We start from the raw sequence: 19,040 nt of genomic DNA, 5'->3' as shown, positions 1-19,040 counted from the left end.
GTCTGCCCCTACACCCCTTAAAAAATGCACACTTTGGGGGCACCTGCCCAGTTGGTGGAGCACGTGACTCTTGATCTCAGAGTCCTGAGTTCAAGTTCCACGTTGGGCATGGAGCCTACTTAAAAAACATAAATAAAATTCATTATATATATATAATATATATATATACTTATTATATATATTATATATATAAATTATATATAATATATATATATTATTATTTTTTTTAATAAAAAAGCACACTTAGGGTCCCCTGCCAGATCTGTTTATCAGAAGGCCTTAAGGTGGGACCAGACAGGATCTTTTGGTGGCTCTCATGCACATGACCTTGAGAACTTTTGGATTGTGTGATGCTAGGCTAAGGGGCTCTGGAACTCCGGAGACCTTCGTCTGGGAGACCCTGGATAGCTCCTGGAAGAGTGATATTCGAAAGTTAAATACATTTGTGACGAGTGAGAGGAAAATAAAGCTCATTCCGTCTTCGGCGAGAAGGCGATGGGGCAGGGCCAACGCAGACCCCGCCCACGACCTGCTCGCCCAGGTGCGGTCGCCTTCCGAGGTGTCTTGGCCTGCGGGGCACTCGTAGCCCCCACCCCACCCCCCCTTCCCAGGTGACGCACATTTGAGCCGCCGTCTCTCGGTGGCGCGGGTTCGAGTCCCCGTGTCGGCTGCCATGGCGGACGCGGAGCCGGAGGCTGAGGACGGCAGCGAGGATGGCGGTGGCGGCGCCCGGGCCCCCCCCGGCCCCGTGGCCCCGCTGGGCCCCGAGCAGCTGCGGCAGGTCCTGGAGCAGGTGACGAAGGCGCAGCCGCCCGCCGAGCCGCCGCCGCCGCCCTTCGTGCTGCAGGACGCGGCGCGGCGGCTGCGGGACGCGGCGCAGCAGGCCGCCTTGCAGCGGGGCCCCGACGCCGAGGCCCCGCGCCCGCCGCGCCTGCTGCCGCCCCAGGTGAGGCGCCGGGAGGGACGTGGGGAAACTGAGGCCCGGAGGGGGCCGAGGCCTCGCGGCGGGCGGACCGGGGCCCGCGTCCCCGCGTCCCCGCACGCCGTCTTCGGCCTCGGAGCTCCGGGCCCCCGCCCGTCACCGCTCCCGCGTTTGCAGCTCCTCCAGCGCGCCTCGTGGGCCCCCCGCCCGGGACCCCGCCCGCTCTCGCCGCGCTGCCCGGGGCGCCTCGGTGCCGCCGGGCTCCTCCCTCAGGCCTTTGTCATTCATCCCGCGTTTGCGGAGCCCTCGCTGTGTTTGTTGCAAGCACTGCCCTGGGCGCCGCGGTGCAGCCTTGAACAGCCGGTGAAGGACTGAGGGAGGTTCTGGGAGTGACAAGGGGCTGCTGTAGAACGAGTAGTCCTCCGGCCTGACACCGGAGCGGAGACCTGAATGCATTAAACGGAACCAGCCTGCAGAGCTTTCCCCGTGGAGGGTGCAGCGAGTGCCCACGCAGGGACTTGGGGCAGAGTTACGCACACTGTCCTCGTTCGACGCAGGACTTACCGGACTGGGCGGTAGTGCCTGGATTTGGGGCCCCGGGGCCCAGCACGGAGCCTGACATACACTTAATGAAGGAAATACATGAAAGCACTCAGTGTGCTACAGAATACCATTTCCGTGTTACTATTTCGCGGGTCCCACAGCTCTTGGCTAGTAGGGAAGTTGGAACTAGAGCAGGGTCTTCCAAGCCCAGAGGATCCTGTGTAGCTCCTGAAGCCAGAGGTCCTTCACATCATCTGTAAAGCCACATCCCCTTTCAGCGCTGGGGTTGCAAATGACACTGACACTTCTCACCCCAAAGTTGCCAGAGAGATGCTTCTTCTCAGAATAAATAGATGGAGAATAGAATCAACAGTGTTCATGGTTGTCATTGTTATTAGCAGTCTTCGTTTTTTGTTTTTCTCAGGGAGTGGTTTTGGCTGCTTAGAGTTGTACCCAGTTGGTGATCGAGACTGGAGAGGTGTCTTGCTAATGTTGGAGAAGACAGTTATGATTCTGCCCAGACTGTTTCCTAGAGGTGTGACCCTGAGTAACCCAACCTCTTTGGGCTTTGGTTCCTTAATTCGCAAGAGGGATGGCTCGTTGGATGAGCCTTCTAGCTCATACTCTGCGAAGAAGCAAATGTCGCCTGCATATGTGGTGCAAGCAAGTCTGGAGGAGGAGGGTGGTGGTGGCCACTGTCTGCAGAGCCTCTGTCCCATGCCTGGCCCCGTGCCAGTCGCTTCTCAGCAGGCTCATGGAAGTGTTTGTATCAGCATTCTCCAGATGAGGAACAAGCTCAGGGAGGTTGGGTGACTTTGCTCATGGCTCCCCAGGTGTGGCTGCACCCCAGCACCTGTTGAATGTGACCCCAGCTTTTTGGGTTTGGTACGGCACCTTAAAGAGTCCAGAAATGACATTTTCCATAAAATGCGAGCGCACTTAATCAGAATGCAGCAGCATGATTGTATCCTGTAGCTAATCTGACTGGGAAGGTATAAATTCTCCCTGGCTTCACAATAGTGTAATTTTGCTGTCTAGTCAGCTGGTACCCTTTGAGCCCCAGCTGTGCCAGGGAAGCCACAAAAGCAAACCAGATACGTACCTTGCACCCAAGGAGGTTATGGCCTAACCAATGAGGTAAAACATGACTCAGGTAACTTCTTTTTTTTTTTTTAAGATTTTATTTATTTATTTGAGAGAGAGAGAATGAGAGACAGAGAGCATGAGAGGGAGGAGGGTCAGAGGCAGAAGCAGGCTCCCTGCTGAGCAGGGAGCCCGATGTGGGACTCGATCCCGGGACTCCAGGATCATGACCTGAGCCGAAGGCAGTCGCCCAACCAACTGAGCCACCCAGGCGCCCCGACTCAGGTAACTTCTAAGCAAGGTCAGAAAACTAGAGATGAAGAACTGGATCTAAAGAGACAAAGGAGAAGTTATTTCTGGCTGAAGGAATCAGAAATTACTTTGTCAAAGGATGAGTCCCAGTTGAAAATACGGAAGGGGACAGGCAGTGGTGGGGGTAGGGTGGAATGTGCATTTAGAGAACCCAGGCCTTGTGGTTCTGTGGGGGGGGAGGGGGGTGGATCAGAAGGCACAGACCAAGTGAATGCGCTCCCATCGGTCAGATTTTGGCTCACGTCCCTCCCCATCCTCCCTTTTCCTGTACCATAGAAACATTCCCAGTTCCTTCCAACATGCCTCGCCCTTTTTCATGCGCCTCTGCATTCACACATTTTTCCTTACACCTAGTCTACCTTTCCACCTGGCCAAAATTCTCTTCAGCCTTCTTAGGTCCCCTCCCCTGGGAAGTCTCTCCCCCTCCCCACCCACAGGGCCGCCTCTCTCACTGCACCTGTCTGCACCGTTGTGTCATTGTGTCCTTAAGGAGCCTAGTCAGCCTTCCGAATCGTCAGTGGAGCTTTTGAAAGTACAGACTTCGGGGCAGGAGATCCTGATTCAGCAGGTCTGCAGGTGACTGAGGCATGGCGGGGGAAGCCGCCCACCTCCTCAAGGGTGAGGCGAGGACTTGGCTTATGTTTTCTGTGTGTTTTTTAATTGAAGTATAGTTGACAGTTTCAGGTGTACAACAGCATTCCACAAGTTTGTACGTTATTCAGGCCTCACCACAGGTGTAGTCACGGTCACCGTACGACGTCAGCGTATTACAGTGTTATTGACCATATTCCCTGTGTTGTACTTTTCACCTCCTTGACTTATTTTATAACTGCAAGTGTGTATCTCTGAATCGCCTCTCCCCGTGTCACCCGCCTCCTCACCCACATTGGCTTATGTGTAAGTTTTGGCACACAGAGATACTTAGTAAGAGTTTGCTGAGTAAAATAAGTATATAACAAAGTATCAAGTATAACACCCACAAGGGAAACTGGTCTGGAGCAGATTTAAAAATCGAGGTACCCTTAAAACAGTAGGATTTGGGGGGGGCTGTGTACTGGCATTATCTGGTGACATCCCAAGAGGTTAGACATTCTAAATGGTCATAATGTGAAACAGGTGTGATTATTAAAAGATCATTGTCATTCCATTCACAAGTACCCCAGGATGGGTCCTCGTGGGCCCCTGGCTCCAGCTGTGTACGTGGCCTCATAAACTAGTACACTGAATCATCTCTGCTGTTTGTGGTAGATGTATCACATGGAGACAGACAGACGGACTCCAGCTTGATTTCAGTGAGAGGTGGTGCTCTGCCCTGTGTGACATTTTTATCGACCCTCCACACGGTATAGGGTTGAGTCCAAACAGAGCCTGTTGGTGGCCCCAAATCAGCGGTTCTCAACCAGGGGGCCATTTTCCCCTAGGGAGGCGTTTGGCAGTGTCTGGAGACATTTTTGTCCCGAGGTGGGGGCTGCCCCTGGCATCTAGTGGGTGGAGGCAGGGCTGCTGTCTGCATCCTCCAGTGCACAGGACGGCCCCTGCTACACAGAATTAGTGGTCCGAAATGTCCGTGGTGCCAAGGTTGGGGAGGCCTGTCCCGGATGATGAGGTTGGACAAAGACGCTGACTATTTCTGCACTGTGAGGCCCTGAGTCATGTCCGTTTCGCTGCCTCTCCCCTGAACCCATGACCGTCACATCGCTAACACCTATATTGGCCCTGGCACATGGTCACTGCTCGATAATGATTTGTGGAACATTGTTGGCGGCAGCCCTCCCCTTTGGTGGGCGCTTTGCTGTCACAGACCATGCTGTCGTGTACCTCCTGGACCTACATCTTGGTACCTATGTTTCTTGTGGAATCCAAGAAGCGGAGTTGCTGTGTCAAAAAGCATGCGCATTATAAGATTTATTTATTTTAGAGAGAGAGAGAGAGAGAGAGCACACAAGTGGGAGGAGGGGCAGAGGGAGAGGGAGAGAGACTCTGAAGCAGACTGCCGACTGAGCGTGGAGCCCAATGAGCTCGATCCCACGACGCTGAGATCACAACCGGAGCTGAAATGAAGTGTCAGACTCTCAACCGACTGAGCCACCCTGGCTCCCTTAAGATTTTGTTAGATGTTAAAAAGTTGTTGAAGGTAAGCACCCCACTCCTAGGTATGTGTCCTGGGGAAACTCACACATATGCACACACGTCCATGAAGGGTCTGAGCACACCACAGGAGCACAGGGTTGGAGATACTTGTCCATCAACAGGAGAGTGTTTTCTTACTGCCGAGTAAATGAGAGCTATACACCTTGATATGGATGGGGAGTAAAAACCTGAAAAAGCCCCACCAAGTTGCAGGAGATGATATTCACTTATATGAAGTTGAAAAACATGACAAAACTGAACTGCATATTTTTAGGGATATCTACATATGTAATATAAAAAATGCATAAGAGGGGTGCCTGGGTAGCTCGGTTGAATCTGTCTCTTGGTTTCAGCTCAGGTTATGATCTCGGGGTTGTGGGATTGAGCCCCGTGTCGGGCTCCATGCTCAGCGGGGAATCTGCTTGAGATTCTCCCTCTCCTCTCCCTCTGCCCCTCCACACTGGGTATGCTCGCTCTCTCCCTCTCGCTCTCTCAAATAAATCTTTAAAAAAATGCATGAGAACGATCAATAAACTTTCAGTCTAGGGTGAAGAAGGAAGAGAGCACGCAGATTGGGAGGATAGCAGAGAGCTTATGAGGGTAATGTTGCGTGCCTTGAGGCAGGTGGTAGGAACCTGTGTTACATTGTTCTTTATGGCTTTTTTTGTTTCTAGAATTTCATTAACTTTTCAAGAAAATGAGCCTATTTATTGAGTTGAGTCCAATTTAGAGTACTAGGAATTCCAAGTAAATACAAATGTGGTAAAACTGTAAAGAAGGATACTTCTTATTGGGTCATGAAGTCAATTTAGTGGATTAAGATTAGTATTTTTTCAAAAATGATATGCAATAGATACTATCAGAAGGCATTTATGTAGAAATGGTAAGTGATTTCGTGAACTTTAATGTGTGCAAATGTTTCTGTGTGCACCTACGGATGTGATGTAAAGGTCTGGTCGGAAAGCTTGAGAAACACCTTTGTAAACAGTACGGATCCATTAAATAGACTTTTATAGGTAAAATGTATTTTATAACTTAGAAACAATTTCAATAATACATTTAAGATGAGAGCAGAATTGTAGAAATGCTGATGAGCCTAATGCTTTTCTCTTTCTGTATTTAAGCAACTGGAAGCCATCTGTGTCAAGATAACATCTGGAGAAATGAAGGGTCAGCAAAGGCCAGTGCCCCCACTGGCCACCATCCAGCCCAAGCCAGCCAGGCTGAGCCAGCTGCCCGCGAGGCCTTCCAGGGTGCTGGGGTTCCGGGTGCAGCCCATCCTGAGCACCGGGCCCCAGCCGCGCTTCCTGAGCAGCTCGTCCCCCGTTCAGGTGTTTGTGCAGAGGCCCCTGCCCGCCCTCCAGCCCCTGGCTCCAAATGGACAGGGTGCCCCACTGACCCCCTTGTCAGCTTCTGACCCACCAGCAGCAACATCTGTGTCATCCAGTTCAGCAAATTTATTTATTTCCAGCTTGCACACAAAACACACTGAGAAACTAAAAAAGTCCTTAAAAGTGAAAACACGTTCTGGACGGATATCTCGACCTCCCAAGTATAAAGCTAAAGATTATAAATTCATAAAAACGGAGGATTTGGCTGACGGTCACTCGTCAGATTCTGACGATTACTCAGAACTGAGTGTGGAAGAAGATGAAGAACAGAGGGAAAAGCAGGTGCTCTTTGACTTGTCCAGCTGCTCCCTGAGGCCCAAGAGTTTTAAGTGTCAGACGTGTGAAAAATCCTACATTGGAAAGGGGGGCCTGGCCCGGCATCTTAAACTGAATCCAGGCCACGGCCAGCTGGAGCCTGAAGAGTTGCTGTTTGAGAAAGCCAACGGGAGCGCGAGCCGAGGCTGCGCGGAGGGCAGGACCGCTAGCCTGACGTCGCCGGGGCCGTCCACACCAGCCCTTCTAAGTGAGGACGGGGCCCAGTCTCCACGGGCTGGCCTGCAGGTAATGTTTCTGTCTGCTGACTGTGGCCTTCTTCCTGCCCATCCTGAAGTGAACCTCTGTGGTATCTGATGGGGGTTCGGGGGAAGGCTCGAGTAGAGCCAAGATGACCAGAGCAGGGCATCTGACACTCCCCCACTGTTGTCCCCACTGCCGCCAACAAGCAAGGACAGGTGCGTCCTGTGTGTGGTGTGTGTCGTAGGGTTTGCTGAGCGTGTTGGATGGGAACAGAGGTGCTAATTCTTTAGATTTGGTGGGTAAAACTAATCGCAGAGCACTCTTGGCTGATGCTGACATAACAGCGGGCCTTGGGAAGGGTCTGAGTTGGGGGCAACGGCCCACAAGGGCGCTTCCTGGAGGGTCAGCAGTAACACACTGCTTTCGCGTTTTGTCCCTTCGGAAACTCACAATCAGACAAGGCAGACAGAAGCTACACTGAGTTGCATCACCACATCAGAATTTACTGACAGCAATTTCACATCCCTAATGTGTGGTGTGCATTTGTGTGCCGTGTTCAAGAGGTCAGTTATTTATGAAATGCAGACGAGACGGATCCCTTTAACAAACGGCAGGCCTCCGTGGTCACCCTCACCCGCGTCACTAGAACCTCCCTTCCTTTTCCTTCGACTTGTGTTGGCTGTTATTTCTGTCTGTGCTTGCGGCTAGGTGATTATATTTGTAGTTTCTGAAATGTTAGAGAAACCAGCGTTGGATCGATGTGGCTAGTCAGTGGGAGCTTGTGATTTCAGTGACCTGGAGGATGCTGGAAATGAGTGCCTGTCCGCTCTGGTTGCCTCATTCCCTGCTGTGGGGCAGGGGTTCCTGAAGGAGGGGAGAGGCTGGTGGCCACTCTGGCTTACAGATCAGCTCCTTGGGGCCTGAGCAGGTACTGTGTGGGCCCAGGACATCCTTCCTGAGGTCTAGTGGTAGAACCAGGGGACAGCCCTGTGTTAGGATTCAAAAGTACTACCTCTCCCTGTCGCATTAGCTTCAATCACAGCACTGTTTATTCATGCCCCCTTTGGGCAGGAGTGTTTTCAATCTTCTAGGACTCTGCCAGGTGGGAATTAGACTTAGGTCTTTTGACTTCAAAGCCCACCCTCAAGGCTGCCTCGTTGGGGGAGGTCTGCACCTCTCGTGGCTGGTAAAACCCCAACTTTTGAGAAACCTCTCTACTTCAGTTGAGGTAGGACCAGGGTGACATGTAGTTTATCATCCAAAGCAGGACATTCAGAGAGTGAAAGGGGCACTATTAATAATCCCAAGGGACAATAGCTGTGCCCAGGACTGTCTCAGGATGACCAGGCTAGCCGGCACTTCCGACTTCCTCCATAATGAAATCCTAGGGGCGCCTGGGTGTCTCAGTCAGTTAAGCGTCTGACTCTTGGTTTCGACTCAGGTCATGATCTCAGGGTCGTAGGATCAAGCCCCGCGTCAGGCTTTGTGCTCAGCGGGGAGTCTGTTTGTCCCTCTCTCTGCTCCTCCCCCTGCTTGTGCGCTCTATATGTAGAATAAATAAATAAAATTTTAAAAAAAAGAGTAATGAAATCCTACACCACAGCAGAAGCAATTTGTAGATATTTGACTTCCTGAATACTGGCCCTTGGCCTTGGGCGTGGTGGCTGTCCAGATTGCCTGTGAGGGGTGCCTCCAGCTGCTGGGGTGGGGAGGGACGTGCAGGCGTGTGTCGCTCCTGTCCTTTCCCAGGTGCAGACTCATGGCACCTAAAGCCACAGACAGACCTGGCATTCCTCCTGGAGCTCCACTCTAATGAAGATTTAGAGGGGAAGTTCCGTTAAGAGTTCAGAGGACACACTTGGGGCTAGCTGTAGCTGCCATGTGAAGTGTGTTCCTTGTATTCATTTAACGTTCCATCAGTCCTGGGAGATGGAGGTGGATTACTCCTGTTTTCAGAGGGGGAGTGGGTACAGAATGAGGAAATAGCTGGACAGTGTCAGACCCAGGACTCTTCAAAAGCTGTGCAAATCCATGAAGACGGAGAGTAGATTCACAGCTCCTGGGGCCTGGGGGCAGGGAAGAATGAATGATGCCAATGGGTACAGGGGTCCTTCGGGGGTGGGGGGGTGGGGACAAACATGTTTTGGGATTAGTGGTGATGGTTACACGACCTTCTCGGTGTATGAAAATCTACTGACCTGTATATTTTCAAAGTATGAAGTTTATAGTGTTTGAAATATATCCAATAAGAGATGATTTTTTTAAAGTCATGGGTAATTTCAGTTTAATTTGTAAGATGACAGTGATGTCAGAGAAGTTCCTTGTTTCATTTTGGGCAACACCCAGGGTCATGGTTTGTCCGCCGGGCCTTACCGGCTCACTAATGCTCATTGGATGTCTTAAAGGGGAACTTTGTTGGGAAAGTTTAAGTTGATTACAGTTAATGCATCTTGATAGTGCAAAGAAGAAATAATTTAGCAAGTTCCTTGCTTTTGACTTGACATTTTTTTTGCCCTAAGGTCATCACTATGGCGTATAAAACTTTGTTTTGTTTTGTTTTGTTTTGGGTGTGCAACGCTATCTAGAATAGCCAGTCTCTAGAAGTTGAAGAGGCCTTGGTATCTGAACTAGAAAACGGAAGTTATTCAGCCCTTTTGGGATCAGAGGGACACCCAGGCCCTAGAAGGAGTGACTCGTCCACAGCCCCGCCGGAGGCCAGCACAGCCGTCCTGGGGCGGAGGAGAGTGGCCCCCCCGACTGGGGGTACCCATGCGGCGGGCGCGCAGAGCCCATCGAGGGCTAGAGCCAGGCTCAAGGAGGTGCGTGGCTCTGAGACCCTGTTCTTGAAACCTGTGTCTTTGGCGTGGTGTGTGACAATTCACTATTAGGTTTCTGAATTAAAAGTCAAATACCCAGATCAACTAAGCAGTTCACCTGAAATGTAATTGGATGAAGTGTGTAATGAATTCAGGGATAGTATTATCTGAAGTAATTCAGAGCTTTCCTTGTCTGAAATGACAAGAAGGCTTTAGGTATAGCAAGAGCTGCTTGCCTTTGTAAGTTGTGGAATGATTATAACCCATGTTTTCTTAGAAGCAGTTTAGAAAACAACAGAAATGGTTTCTATTTTTCTGTGAAAAGTGTTTTTTTTTTTTTTTTAAGATTTTATTTATTTATTTGACAGAGGAAGACACAGTGAGAGAGGGAACACAAGCAGGGGGAGTGGGAGAGGGAGAAGCAGGCTTCCCAATGAGCAGGGAGCCCGATGTGGGGACTCAGTCCCAGGACCCTGGGATCATGACCTGAGCCGAAGGCAGACGCTTAAGTGACTGAGCCACCCAGGCGCCCCTTCTGTGAAAAGTTTTAAGGCATAGAAACATGTTTCAGGTTTTGAACCCTGGAATCTCCATCCCAGTCCCTTGAGAGTAGACTTAGTGAATTTAATGGGGTTGATTTAGAAAAGTGGAACCCTAAATTCATCCGGATTGCCTTCGGCTAGGATGATGGTAATGGCCAGGTGATTAAGGAAAAGAAGTGACACACAGCTGATCTTCAAGTTAAAAAAAATTTGTTGATAAATGAATTTAAATGTGTAAATTAATTGAATTTAAATTAAAAAAAGAAAAGAAAAGAAGTGAAGGGTAGCAGAGAGAGTTAGAGGTAGCGAGTTAGTGAGACAGTGGGCGTCAGGGTGCTCATCAGGGAACCAGGGCCTCCAGACTCACCCACAAGGGGAAACGAGAGGTTTTCAGAGAGGAAGTGGGTTTCCTAGAAAACTTCGTGAGCTTGCATGCTCTTGCGGGAAATTTAAACCCTGGCGAATTTGCTTTTCTCTCATTGGGCTGGTTAATTAATCCTGGGTGACTAACTTTTTGGAGTAGGGGGTAAGGTAGTCCTTGACTCGATTCATCCATTAACATTCAAAATGCCACCATCTACTGAGCGCAGCCACCCTAACCCAGCCTCCGCGCTGAGTTCCAGGTTTCCTTCCTTCATTATCTCTGCTTAGTAGATGAGGAACCCGACAGGTTCGCGAGCTCCCGAGCCCCTGACGCTTCCTGTCTCTGAGACTGCTCCCTTCCCTCCCACGCCATTGCCTCCCCAGGTGCCCTCCTCCATCCTCCTGGTGTCCCAGCCATCTGCCCTCTGCTGACACCCACGTACTGCCGGTTCGCCCCAGTCACATCTCCTGAGCCCCCGAGCTCTGATTCCAGACGTCCCCACCCGGGCGTCCTGTAAACCGTCCCACCGTCCACTTCCCACCCCTAACTTGCCCAGGGTCTGCCTGGGCTCGAGCTGGGAACCCACAGTCATTCCTGACTCCTCTGCCCTTTCCCTGAGTCCTCCCCTATCCCGAGGACCTTGCTGTCCCCGCATCTCTCTCTCCCCCACGCCCCCACTGAGCCACCCCTGCATTCACCTGGGTCCTCCTCTTCCCCGGCCTGTCCTTTGACAGTGGTCTCTAGACTGCAGGCTGCCCGGGACTTGCTTGCTTTTTTGTGTCCCCGGAGAGTAGGGAACACATTTCCTGACCCAGGGCCTGGTACCCACTAAGTGCTCCATGCTGTCACAAGGGAGTCAGACTTTGAATCCAGAGTTGATCATAGACTTCGTCAATGGATAGACAAGTGAGATATTTAATACACAGAATGTTTACAGTTGGGAGTTGCTGCATCACTGAGATTTGGGGGAACTTTTATGTGCTTTGTTGCACCAACTTGTTGGCTCCTGGGAGATTCTTTCGGGGCTTTCAAAGCTGTCAAATGCTTCCTTCCGGTAGTTTCTGCACCAGTGTGACCGAGACGCTCTAGTGGAGTTGGCGCTGCCTCAGCTGGCCCAGGTCGTGACCGTGTACGAGTTTCTTCTGATGAAGGTGAGTCGTCTTAGCAATTCTAAATGATGGAGGCGTGATTTGAAGTTACTTAGAAAGACCTCCCTCACATTTATTTTAGAAAAGCCAGGCCATCTGGAATCATTTCCCTCCCCCAGGACAGAGCCGAAGCGAGCCTGCCCACCCCCAACCCCCCGGACACCTGGCCTCGGGGCCTGGGCCTCCCCTGCCTGTTGTAACGTGGTGCGCGAGGCAAGAAAGTGGTGGCGGCCAACGATGGTCAGCCCAGGGCCCTTGTCGCCTTTCTCCCTGCCCTCGCCGGCCTGGTGACGAGGCTCTCCGCCCTGGTGAGCCTGCTCTGACTATGCAGGAGGTGCCCCCAGAGCTGCCCAGAGGAGTAAGGCGCTCCTCCCGCTGCAGGTCCGTCCCCAGGGCCTCTCTGGTCCCTTCCTGCCCCCCCCCCCACGCCTCCTTGGGAGCTCTGGCCCACAGCCCCCTGGTGCCTTCCCCCGGGAGGCCGTGTGCTCTCTGGCCCGTCCTGGCGTCCCCACCGAGCACAGTGCTGGGCACCCACGGGCTCTGACTGGGGAGTGACCAGGGAGTGGAGGAAATGATGGGCCACCGACAGCTTTGAGGAGCTTGTAAGCTTCCCTCCTCGAAGCTTCTTTCTGTAGTTGCCATTTCATTGCCTCTGGTTTAAACCTCTCTTGTCATCTTTATCTTCATGAAGGTTGAAACAGGTCATCTAGCAAAACCTTTGTTCCCAGCTGTGTATAAGGAATTTGAAGAGTTGCATAAAATGGTTAAGAAAATGTGTCAAGATTACCTCAGTGGTTCTGGTCTGTGTTCCCGGGAGCCTCTGGAAATAAGCAACAATAAGGTAACGGTCTCACACAGGAAAAAGTTTTGCTTTTACATTTGCCAAAAGAGGGATATCCATTTAAAGAGAAGAATGTTTTTATTTTTAGTTATTTTTTAAAGTAATCTCCATCTAGAACCGTGGGGCTTGAACTCACGACCCCGAGATCAGGAGTCGCATGCTCCGCCTACTGAGCCGGCCAGGCACCCCAGAGGAGCATGTTTTTAGTAGTGACATCTCATAGTCAACTTCTTTTCGGCTCTCTTTTTCCCATCACGTGACATTTTTAAAAGCAAATGGCGCTTGTTTGGGGAACCTCAGGAATGCACAGAGGCTGATGGCAACTGAAAGCACCATTGTCTTCTCTCTCACTGCTGACGTCAGGGAACAGCCCAGTTGGTAGGGTGTATGTGTGAGGGTGACTGGGGTCACAGACACGGACTGTGGGGGTTCTGACAGAATCCTCATTTCCCTGTCATCGTCATCATCCAGTTGCCTCTGGCTATATTGGGTTTTGGATAAAAGTAAGTTTTGAACTGATGTGGTCTTACTTGTTTTAGATAAAACCTTTGCTGGGCGCAGTGTGTCCTGTGTGGTCTCCTCATTCAGGGGTCCCCGCCGGGAAGGCCCCCTCGCCCCCAGCCCTCAGCCCCACCTTGAAATGGAGCGCTGAGTGATGCCATGGCTTTAAATATGCCCGTTTACTCGTACAACTGTAGCTGGCTCCAGGGTCCCAAACACACCAGGCTCGGCCACTCACCGCTGACAAAATCCACAGGCAGAGAGGTGAGTGGTGGGGACACAAGAAAGGAGTTTATTTCAGCGAGGCCGACACCGGGAGGACCACGGACTAGCGTCTCAAAGACCGTCTCCCAAGTGCTGAAGATCCTTCCAGGTTTATGTAAGGAGAATGTAGGGTGAAGGTGGGTGGGTACGTGCAGGGGCAGCGAAGGTCCAGTCTCATTGTCCTGGGCTCAGTCCTGAGGGGTCTTGCTGGCTCGGGGCAGTCCTTGTTGCTTGGGGGGGTGGTTTCGATTCCCCTCATGGGAGGCTTTACCCTCAGGGTTTTCTGCCTGAGCCAAGAGCTGGAAAGAAGAACCCAACTAGCAAGTTTGGGGTCAGAGTGGGGCAGCCACTGTCCTGGTTCACAACCATAAGGAATACTTGGGCCATGTTGCCTTTAACTGCTGTTTGAGGGTCCACTAACCTGGGGATGGGTCTGCCCGCCTGCTCCTAGCATTAGTGTCACAGAGGGTACCTTACTTCCGTAGCAAGCAGTCTTGAACCACACTGTAACAGTCTATGGGTTTTGGGGTTTTGGCTTTTGGGGGGTTTTTTGGTCATTAGTTTTATATAAATTCAGTATTTAATATTACCTAATAAACTTTTGGATTTTATCTTCTTGAATTACATATTATAGAAATATAATGGTTTTTTTTTTTTTTTAAGATTTTATTTATTTATTTGAGAAAGAGAGAGGGAAAGGGAGAAGCAGGCTCCCTGCTGAGCAGAGAGCCCGACGTGGGGCTTGATCCCAGGACCCTGAGATCATGACTTGAGCTGAAGGCAGACGCTTAACCTACTGAGCCACCCAGGCGCCCGTAATGGGTTTTTTCTAAGCTTCATACAGATGCCTTGGTGGGCAGGAATCACTTACATGGTTTTTTTTTTGTTTTTTGTTTTTAAATATTTGTTTTAGGGAGAGAGCGCATGGGGAGGGGGGTGGGGCAGGGGGAGAGGAGAGAGAGAATTCCAAGCAGACTCTGTGCAGCCCGACTCAGGGCTCGATACTATGACCCAGAGATTATGACCTGAGCCAAAATCAAGAGTCACACACTCAACCGACTGAGCCACCCAGATGCCCCAACTTACATGTTTTTTAGACTGTGAGCTCAACACATGTGGGTATCATCCTGTCACAAGGCGGACTGGACACGCAGTGCTGTGCACGCCCATCGGGACCCATCTTTGCAGGCAGTTGAGGCTGAGCCACAGCCTCCTAGGAGCACAGACAGTGGCCCAGCTTGCAGGGGACACAGGCAGGTTGGGAGGCGCTGAACCTGAGGGGCTGTCTTCTACCCGGACCTTGATCTGCTGCCCCTCCTTCCCTGCCCCTTTCCCTCCTGCTCTGCGGTGTTCCCTTCCTGTGTCCATGCGTAAGTGATAGGTGTCACTTGTCACCTTTATCTGGTCTTCACAAATCCGCCCCCGCCCCCACCCGGGCAGCTGCAGTCCCCCTCACAGGATCAGGAAGGTCCCCTCGGCCAGGAGCAGAGAAGCCGGGGCCCAGTTCGGCTTTCAGGCCCCCACATCCTCACCCTTTGCACTGCTTGGAAGAGGAGACCTTGTTCTGGAATGGGCAGGAAGGTACCAGTGAGCATTCAGAACGGAAGGAATCATGGGCGAGAACTCCCTCCGGTGTCTGACTGATGCTGAAGAGAGCGTGTTTAAAAAACTTTTTGGTGTGTGCTTCTACGTTGTGCTAACGCAGAACCTTCCAGGTTCTGGTAAGGGCTCGTTTTCTCCTGAGCTGTTCCGTCGAACTTCACGTGCATCTTCGTGTCTGTTGGTGTTCAGGGGGCCCTCGCCGCGCGGCGGGGCTTCCCAGGCTCACTCGGTCCTGTAATCCGGTCTTGATGTGCTGCCCCCCTGTGCGCCCTTCCTCCCCAGCTGGCCGAGTCTTTGGGAATCACAGAATTCCTGAGGAAACCAGAGGCGCACGCACAGTGCGTGCCAGCCGAGCGCACCAGCGGGCAGCCGGGCCGGGCCGGGCCGGAGGAAGCCAGCCAGCAGAAGCGGGGAAACGAGGTGGGCATGCGCTGAAGGGGTGCCGGGTGACCCGCCGAGCCCCCCTGCTTTGACTTCAGCCCACAACGCTGTTCTCCAGAAAGGAGAAGCGCGAGCCTGCTGCTTCCTCCTAGTCTTAGCTGATTGGGTCTCCTCTTCACAGACTGCAGAGGAGGGCCTGGCCGGGGTGAAGAGGACCAGAAGAGACGCTCCGCCCCGGGACACCCCTGAGCCCGCTGCCGACCGCGGAGGCCCGCAGAAGCCCGCCCCCTGTGCCCCAGCCGCCAGTGAGGGTAAACGCTCTTCGCGGTGCGCCCCGCGATCAGAGGCCTGCTTTCCACTGGCGGCTGCCGCTGGGGCCAGATCTAAGAGAACCTGGTTTCTCGAGAGTTTTATCCCAACCTGCCCATGTTCTGTTGTTCCCTCTGGTTCCCCGTGAGTCTTGAGGTCTGGGAGGCTTTCTCGAATCCCTTACCGAAATGAAGAGCCACCGCATGCTGGTGAGTGGATCGCTTTCAGGAGGGTCCCGAGGACACGCCACTCCTGTGGCTTGGCTTTCCTGAGACTTGGCTCCAAGGCAGTTGGGATTTAACATTGGAAACAGGACCCACTTTGGTTTTTATTCTGCTCTAGCCAACCTATCAACTAGACACTGAGCGTATGGCGTACGAGAGTAACGACACCGCTTTCCCAAACCGCTTGATCCTAAGGTCTCCAGTTGAAAGAGGCATTCTCCGTTTTAGAACATAGAATTCTGCGGAAGGGGAGGGCAGATTGGTCCAGTGGGAGCAGGGAGAACCCTGGCCCCCGTTTGGTACCCAGCCGCCCTCACCTAATGAATCCATGTCGCCTCTTGCAGCTTCCTCCATACTTGGACGCTGCCAATCCCCAGGAGCAAGGAGAGTTTAGGTTTCCATTTGTTTTGCCAGAAAGTTCATTTGGACTGGCTTGTTTGGGATAGAGAGTGCAGTGGAAAGGCCATACCACCGTACACGGACGCTTACCTGTTTTTCTGAACTGTTTAGGTTGTGCCCGTCATGTAAGTGGGAACACCTCTCACCACTCTGAAGAAAGCCACACGATGCCGGTTTCTGAGAGTGACAGAAGCGTGTTGCATGCAGGCCAACAGCTTAAAGCACTTGCTGACTTAGAGGCCGAGAGTGGGTCTGTAGCTCCTGCTTTCTCGTATCAGCATGTCAGTGGGCCGAGTCTCTGTCCTCAGTCAGGAGAGCCCGGGGCGCGGACGCAGGGACAGGTGGCAGCATTCCCTGAGGAGAATGTTCTGGAACACTCTGTAGCCTGGAACTCGGGGGACAGCCGGAGGAGCCGGGCTCTCTGCAGCACCTTGACGTCCACTGGAGGAGAGGACTCCCTGCCGCCTTCTGGGTCTGGAAACCTCGAGATGCGGGACTCCCAGCAGAAAGGCCAGCAGACCAGCCCCAGCCACATCCCGCTTACAGAGGATGCAGACCCTGGGCTGCTGAGCGCTTTGTCCGTGGACACGGTGCCGGCCGACTGTGCCCACAGGACCGTGCGGGAGCTGGGGCCTCGGCCGGGCCAGGCGGGGGCGCTGTCCACTGATGGGGGTCAGGGAAGCTGTGCGGGGGACTCGGACCCCTTCCCCTGCGGGCCCGAGGCCCATGCTGACCAGCGAGAACTGGCCAGTATTGTTGCTGTTGGCGAAGCTGTGGCTTTTGAAATTACCAGCGGGTGCGGCGAGTTGTCGTCTCAGGGCCAAGAACCGCTGTTTATTCAGACCTCCGACGGGCTGATCTTGCCCCATCCGGGTTCCCTAGTGTCTGGGGAGGGGGACCTCGTCCTGGTGGCTGGTGAGGAGGGGCCCACCGTGCACACAGGACCCCGGGAAGGGGCTCCCCCGGAAAGTACAGAGGCAGAGGCCGCACAGTGAAGTCGGACCGCGGTCCCGGACGTGCGGGTATTTTAGCCAGAGAAGGTCTATTTGAAGTAATGTATATTTTTTTATTGTAAATACTGACACAAACGAACGTCTTATTTATAAAGGATAACGTCTTTCTACTTGGCTGTCTCCCTTCTTCTTCCGTGTCTTGCTTGCTTTCGTACCGATGGCCGAGCCGCCGCCCGGCACTGGATTCGTCCGCGGAGCTAGTCCCTAGAGGCCCCTGACGACTGCCACGGTTAAAGCCACCACACTCTTCCTTGTCGGCCCTGCTCCCCCAAAACTGTGTCCCCTTACCTCCTGGGTGACCTGCTGCTTTTCCACCATACCTGGGTTTAGGAAGTAAATAACCAAGTGGGCCGCTCTGGGCAGCACTGGGAGGTAGGAAAGAAAGTCGTATCTGCTCGCCTGTCATGTCATGGGTGCGGGAAGTGGGGCCACGAGGTCCGCAGCGCGGTGCCGCTGAGCTCAGAGCCCCAGTCCTCCCGTGCCTCCCCTGCAAAGCTGCCTGTCGACGTCTCTTCTCTGTTGAACGTTCTCCTTGGCTTTGTTACGGGGAGGGACGGGTGAGGCCTTGGTCCCCCTCTCTCCCCCCTTGCAGAGGCTGTGAGGAGAGACCCCGAGCAGGCAGTGCTGGGGATCACGGTGGCACCCCACCCTTGCACCGTGCCCCTTCCAGGGCCTGCTGTGGAGGAGCGGGGTGTAGTTTCAGGGCCATTTTCCTGTCCTCTCCCTTGATCTCAAAGCCGGATCCACAGAACAGAAGGACAGCGTTCTAGGATGCAGCGGCCAGCAGTGAGCCAGCCAGTTGCCCACGAGAGTCGGGTTCACAGGCGAGACGGTGGTACCTGCTGTGGATTTGGGGACACTTCTCAGGAGCCTAGAGTGAGTCCCGTCCTGGGGTCGTGGAGCGAGGACGGAGCCTCCTGCCTGAGGAGCGTTCATGACCCTTGTCAGGCAACTCACGCAACAAACCGCGTCACGTCTGGACCCCTGGTCCGTGGTCTGGACCAGGCCCTGTCAAATACGAACTTATTTTCTATTTAGAGGACATTCCTGAACACCCCAACGCAGCTTGGTTTCACCATGGTGGGCGTGCTACTCTAAACGGAGGGTGCATTTAGTGGAGTAAAAGACCCCCTGGTTCCACGGAGCAGGACGTTCCGGCCGTGCACCCGTGAGTTCGACCTGTGCTCGTGGAGGGACGGCAGCCGCCAGGACTGACGGACAGGCCTCTGCTCTGGGCGCCCTGCTGTGCCGGCCAGGGCAGCGTTCAAGGGCCCCCTGATCCCCAGCTTTATAGCACGGCTCCTAGCCCGTGGTGCTGCACTAGCAGACACACCACGTAGAAAGCACAGGAAAATTTCCTTTTCTCGCAAAGGATCTTCCTTCGTATACATAGTCCTTATAATTCGAGAGACTCCGATTAGGGGCAGGAGTGAAGCGGCGTCAGACCACCCACCTGGGGACACATACCACCCAAGGGACTCCCACGGGGTGGCTGCTGCGGACCCCAGTGAGGACGTATGTTTTCAGCGTTTGTTACCTTACCTGGCATCAAGTCCAACTACTGTCATTACTAAATGCAACTAAAGAAAGCCCTTTATTTTCTGTGTTCTGTGGAAAGCCCTAGGGTCCCCACCCCCCAGCCCTGTCAGGCTCATCCACGTTGGCCTCCCCAGTGGTCACGGGAGTGGGGAGAGCTGAACTGGAAGAGAGGCCGAGAGGGAGCCAGTCTTCAATGTCCT

General features: G+C 53.0%; 1 protein-coding gene across 1 annotated transcript; it reads left to right on the top strand.

Annotated features, from left to right (window-relative positions):
- The first annotated feature begins 673 nt into the window (after nt 1-673).
- Nucleotides 674-17,406, top strand: ZNF839 (zinc finger protein 839). Its single transcript, XM_021679703.2, has 8 exons — nt 674-946; nt 6,115-6,942; nt 9,483-9,716; nt 11,678-11,770; nt 12,459-12,608; nt 15,258-15,395; nt 15,538-15,667; nt 16,400-17,406. The coding sequence occupies exons 1-8, from the start codon at nt 674-676 to the stop codon at nt 17,281-17,283; spliced, it is 2,730 nt and encodes a 909-aa protein (XP_021535378.2). The 3' UTR covers nt 17,284-17,406.
- Nucleotides 17,407-19,040: the final 1,634 nt, after the last annotated feature.

The sequence above is a fragment of the Neomonachus schauinslandi genome, chromosome 9 (genome assembly GCF_002201575.2).
Source record: "Neomonachus schauinslandi chromosome 9, ASM220157v2, whole genome shotgun sequence".
NCBI classification, from domain to species: Eukaryota; Metazoa; Chordata; class Mammalia; order Carnivora; family Phocidae; genus Neomonachus; species Neomonachus schauinslandi.
Note: the sequence above shows the minus strand (reverse complement) of the source record. Positions and strands in the feature narration are given on the sequence as shown.

Excerpts from the sequence above, each read along its gene's own strand:
- ZNF839 (XM_021679703.2), top strand. The coding sequence starts at position 674 with ATGGCGGACGCGGAGCCGGAGGCTGAGGACGGCAGCGAGGATGGCGGT. Across the intron at positions 12,609-15,257 it reads TGGAAATAAGCAACAATAAG|CTGGCCGAGTCTTTGGGAAT; the intron begins GTAACGGTCTCA and ends CTTCCTCCCCAG. Across the intron at positions 15,396-15,537 it reads AGCAGAAGCGGGGAAACGAG|ACTGCAGAGGAGGGCCTGGC; the intron begins GTGGGCATGCGC and ends TCCTCTTCACAG.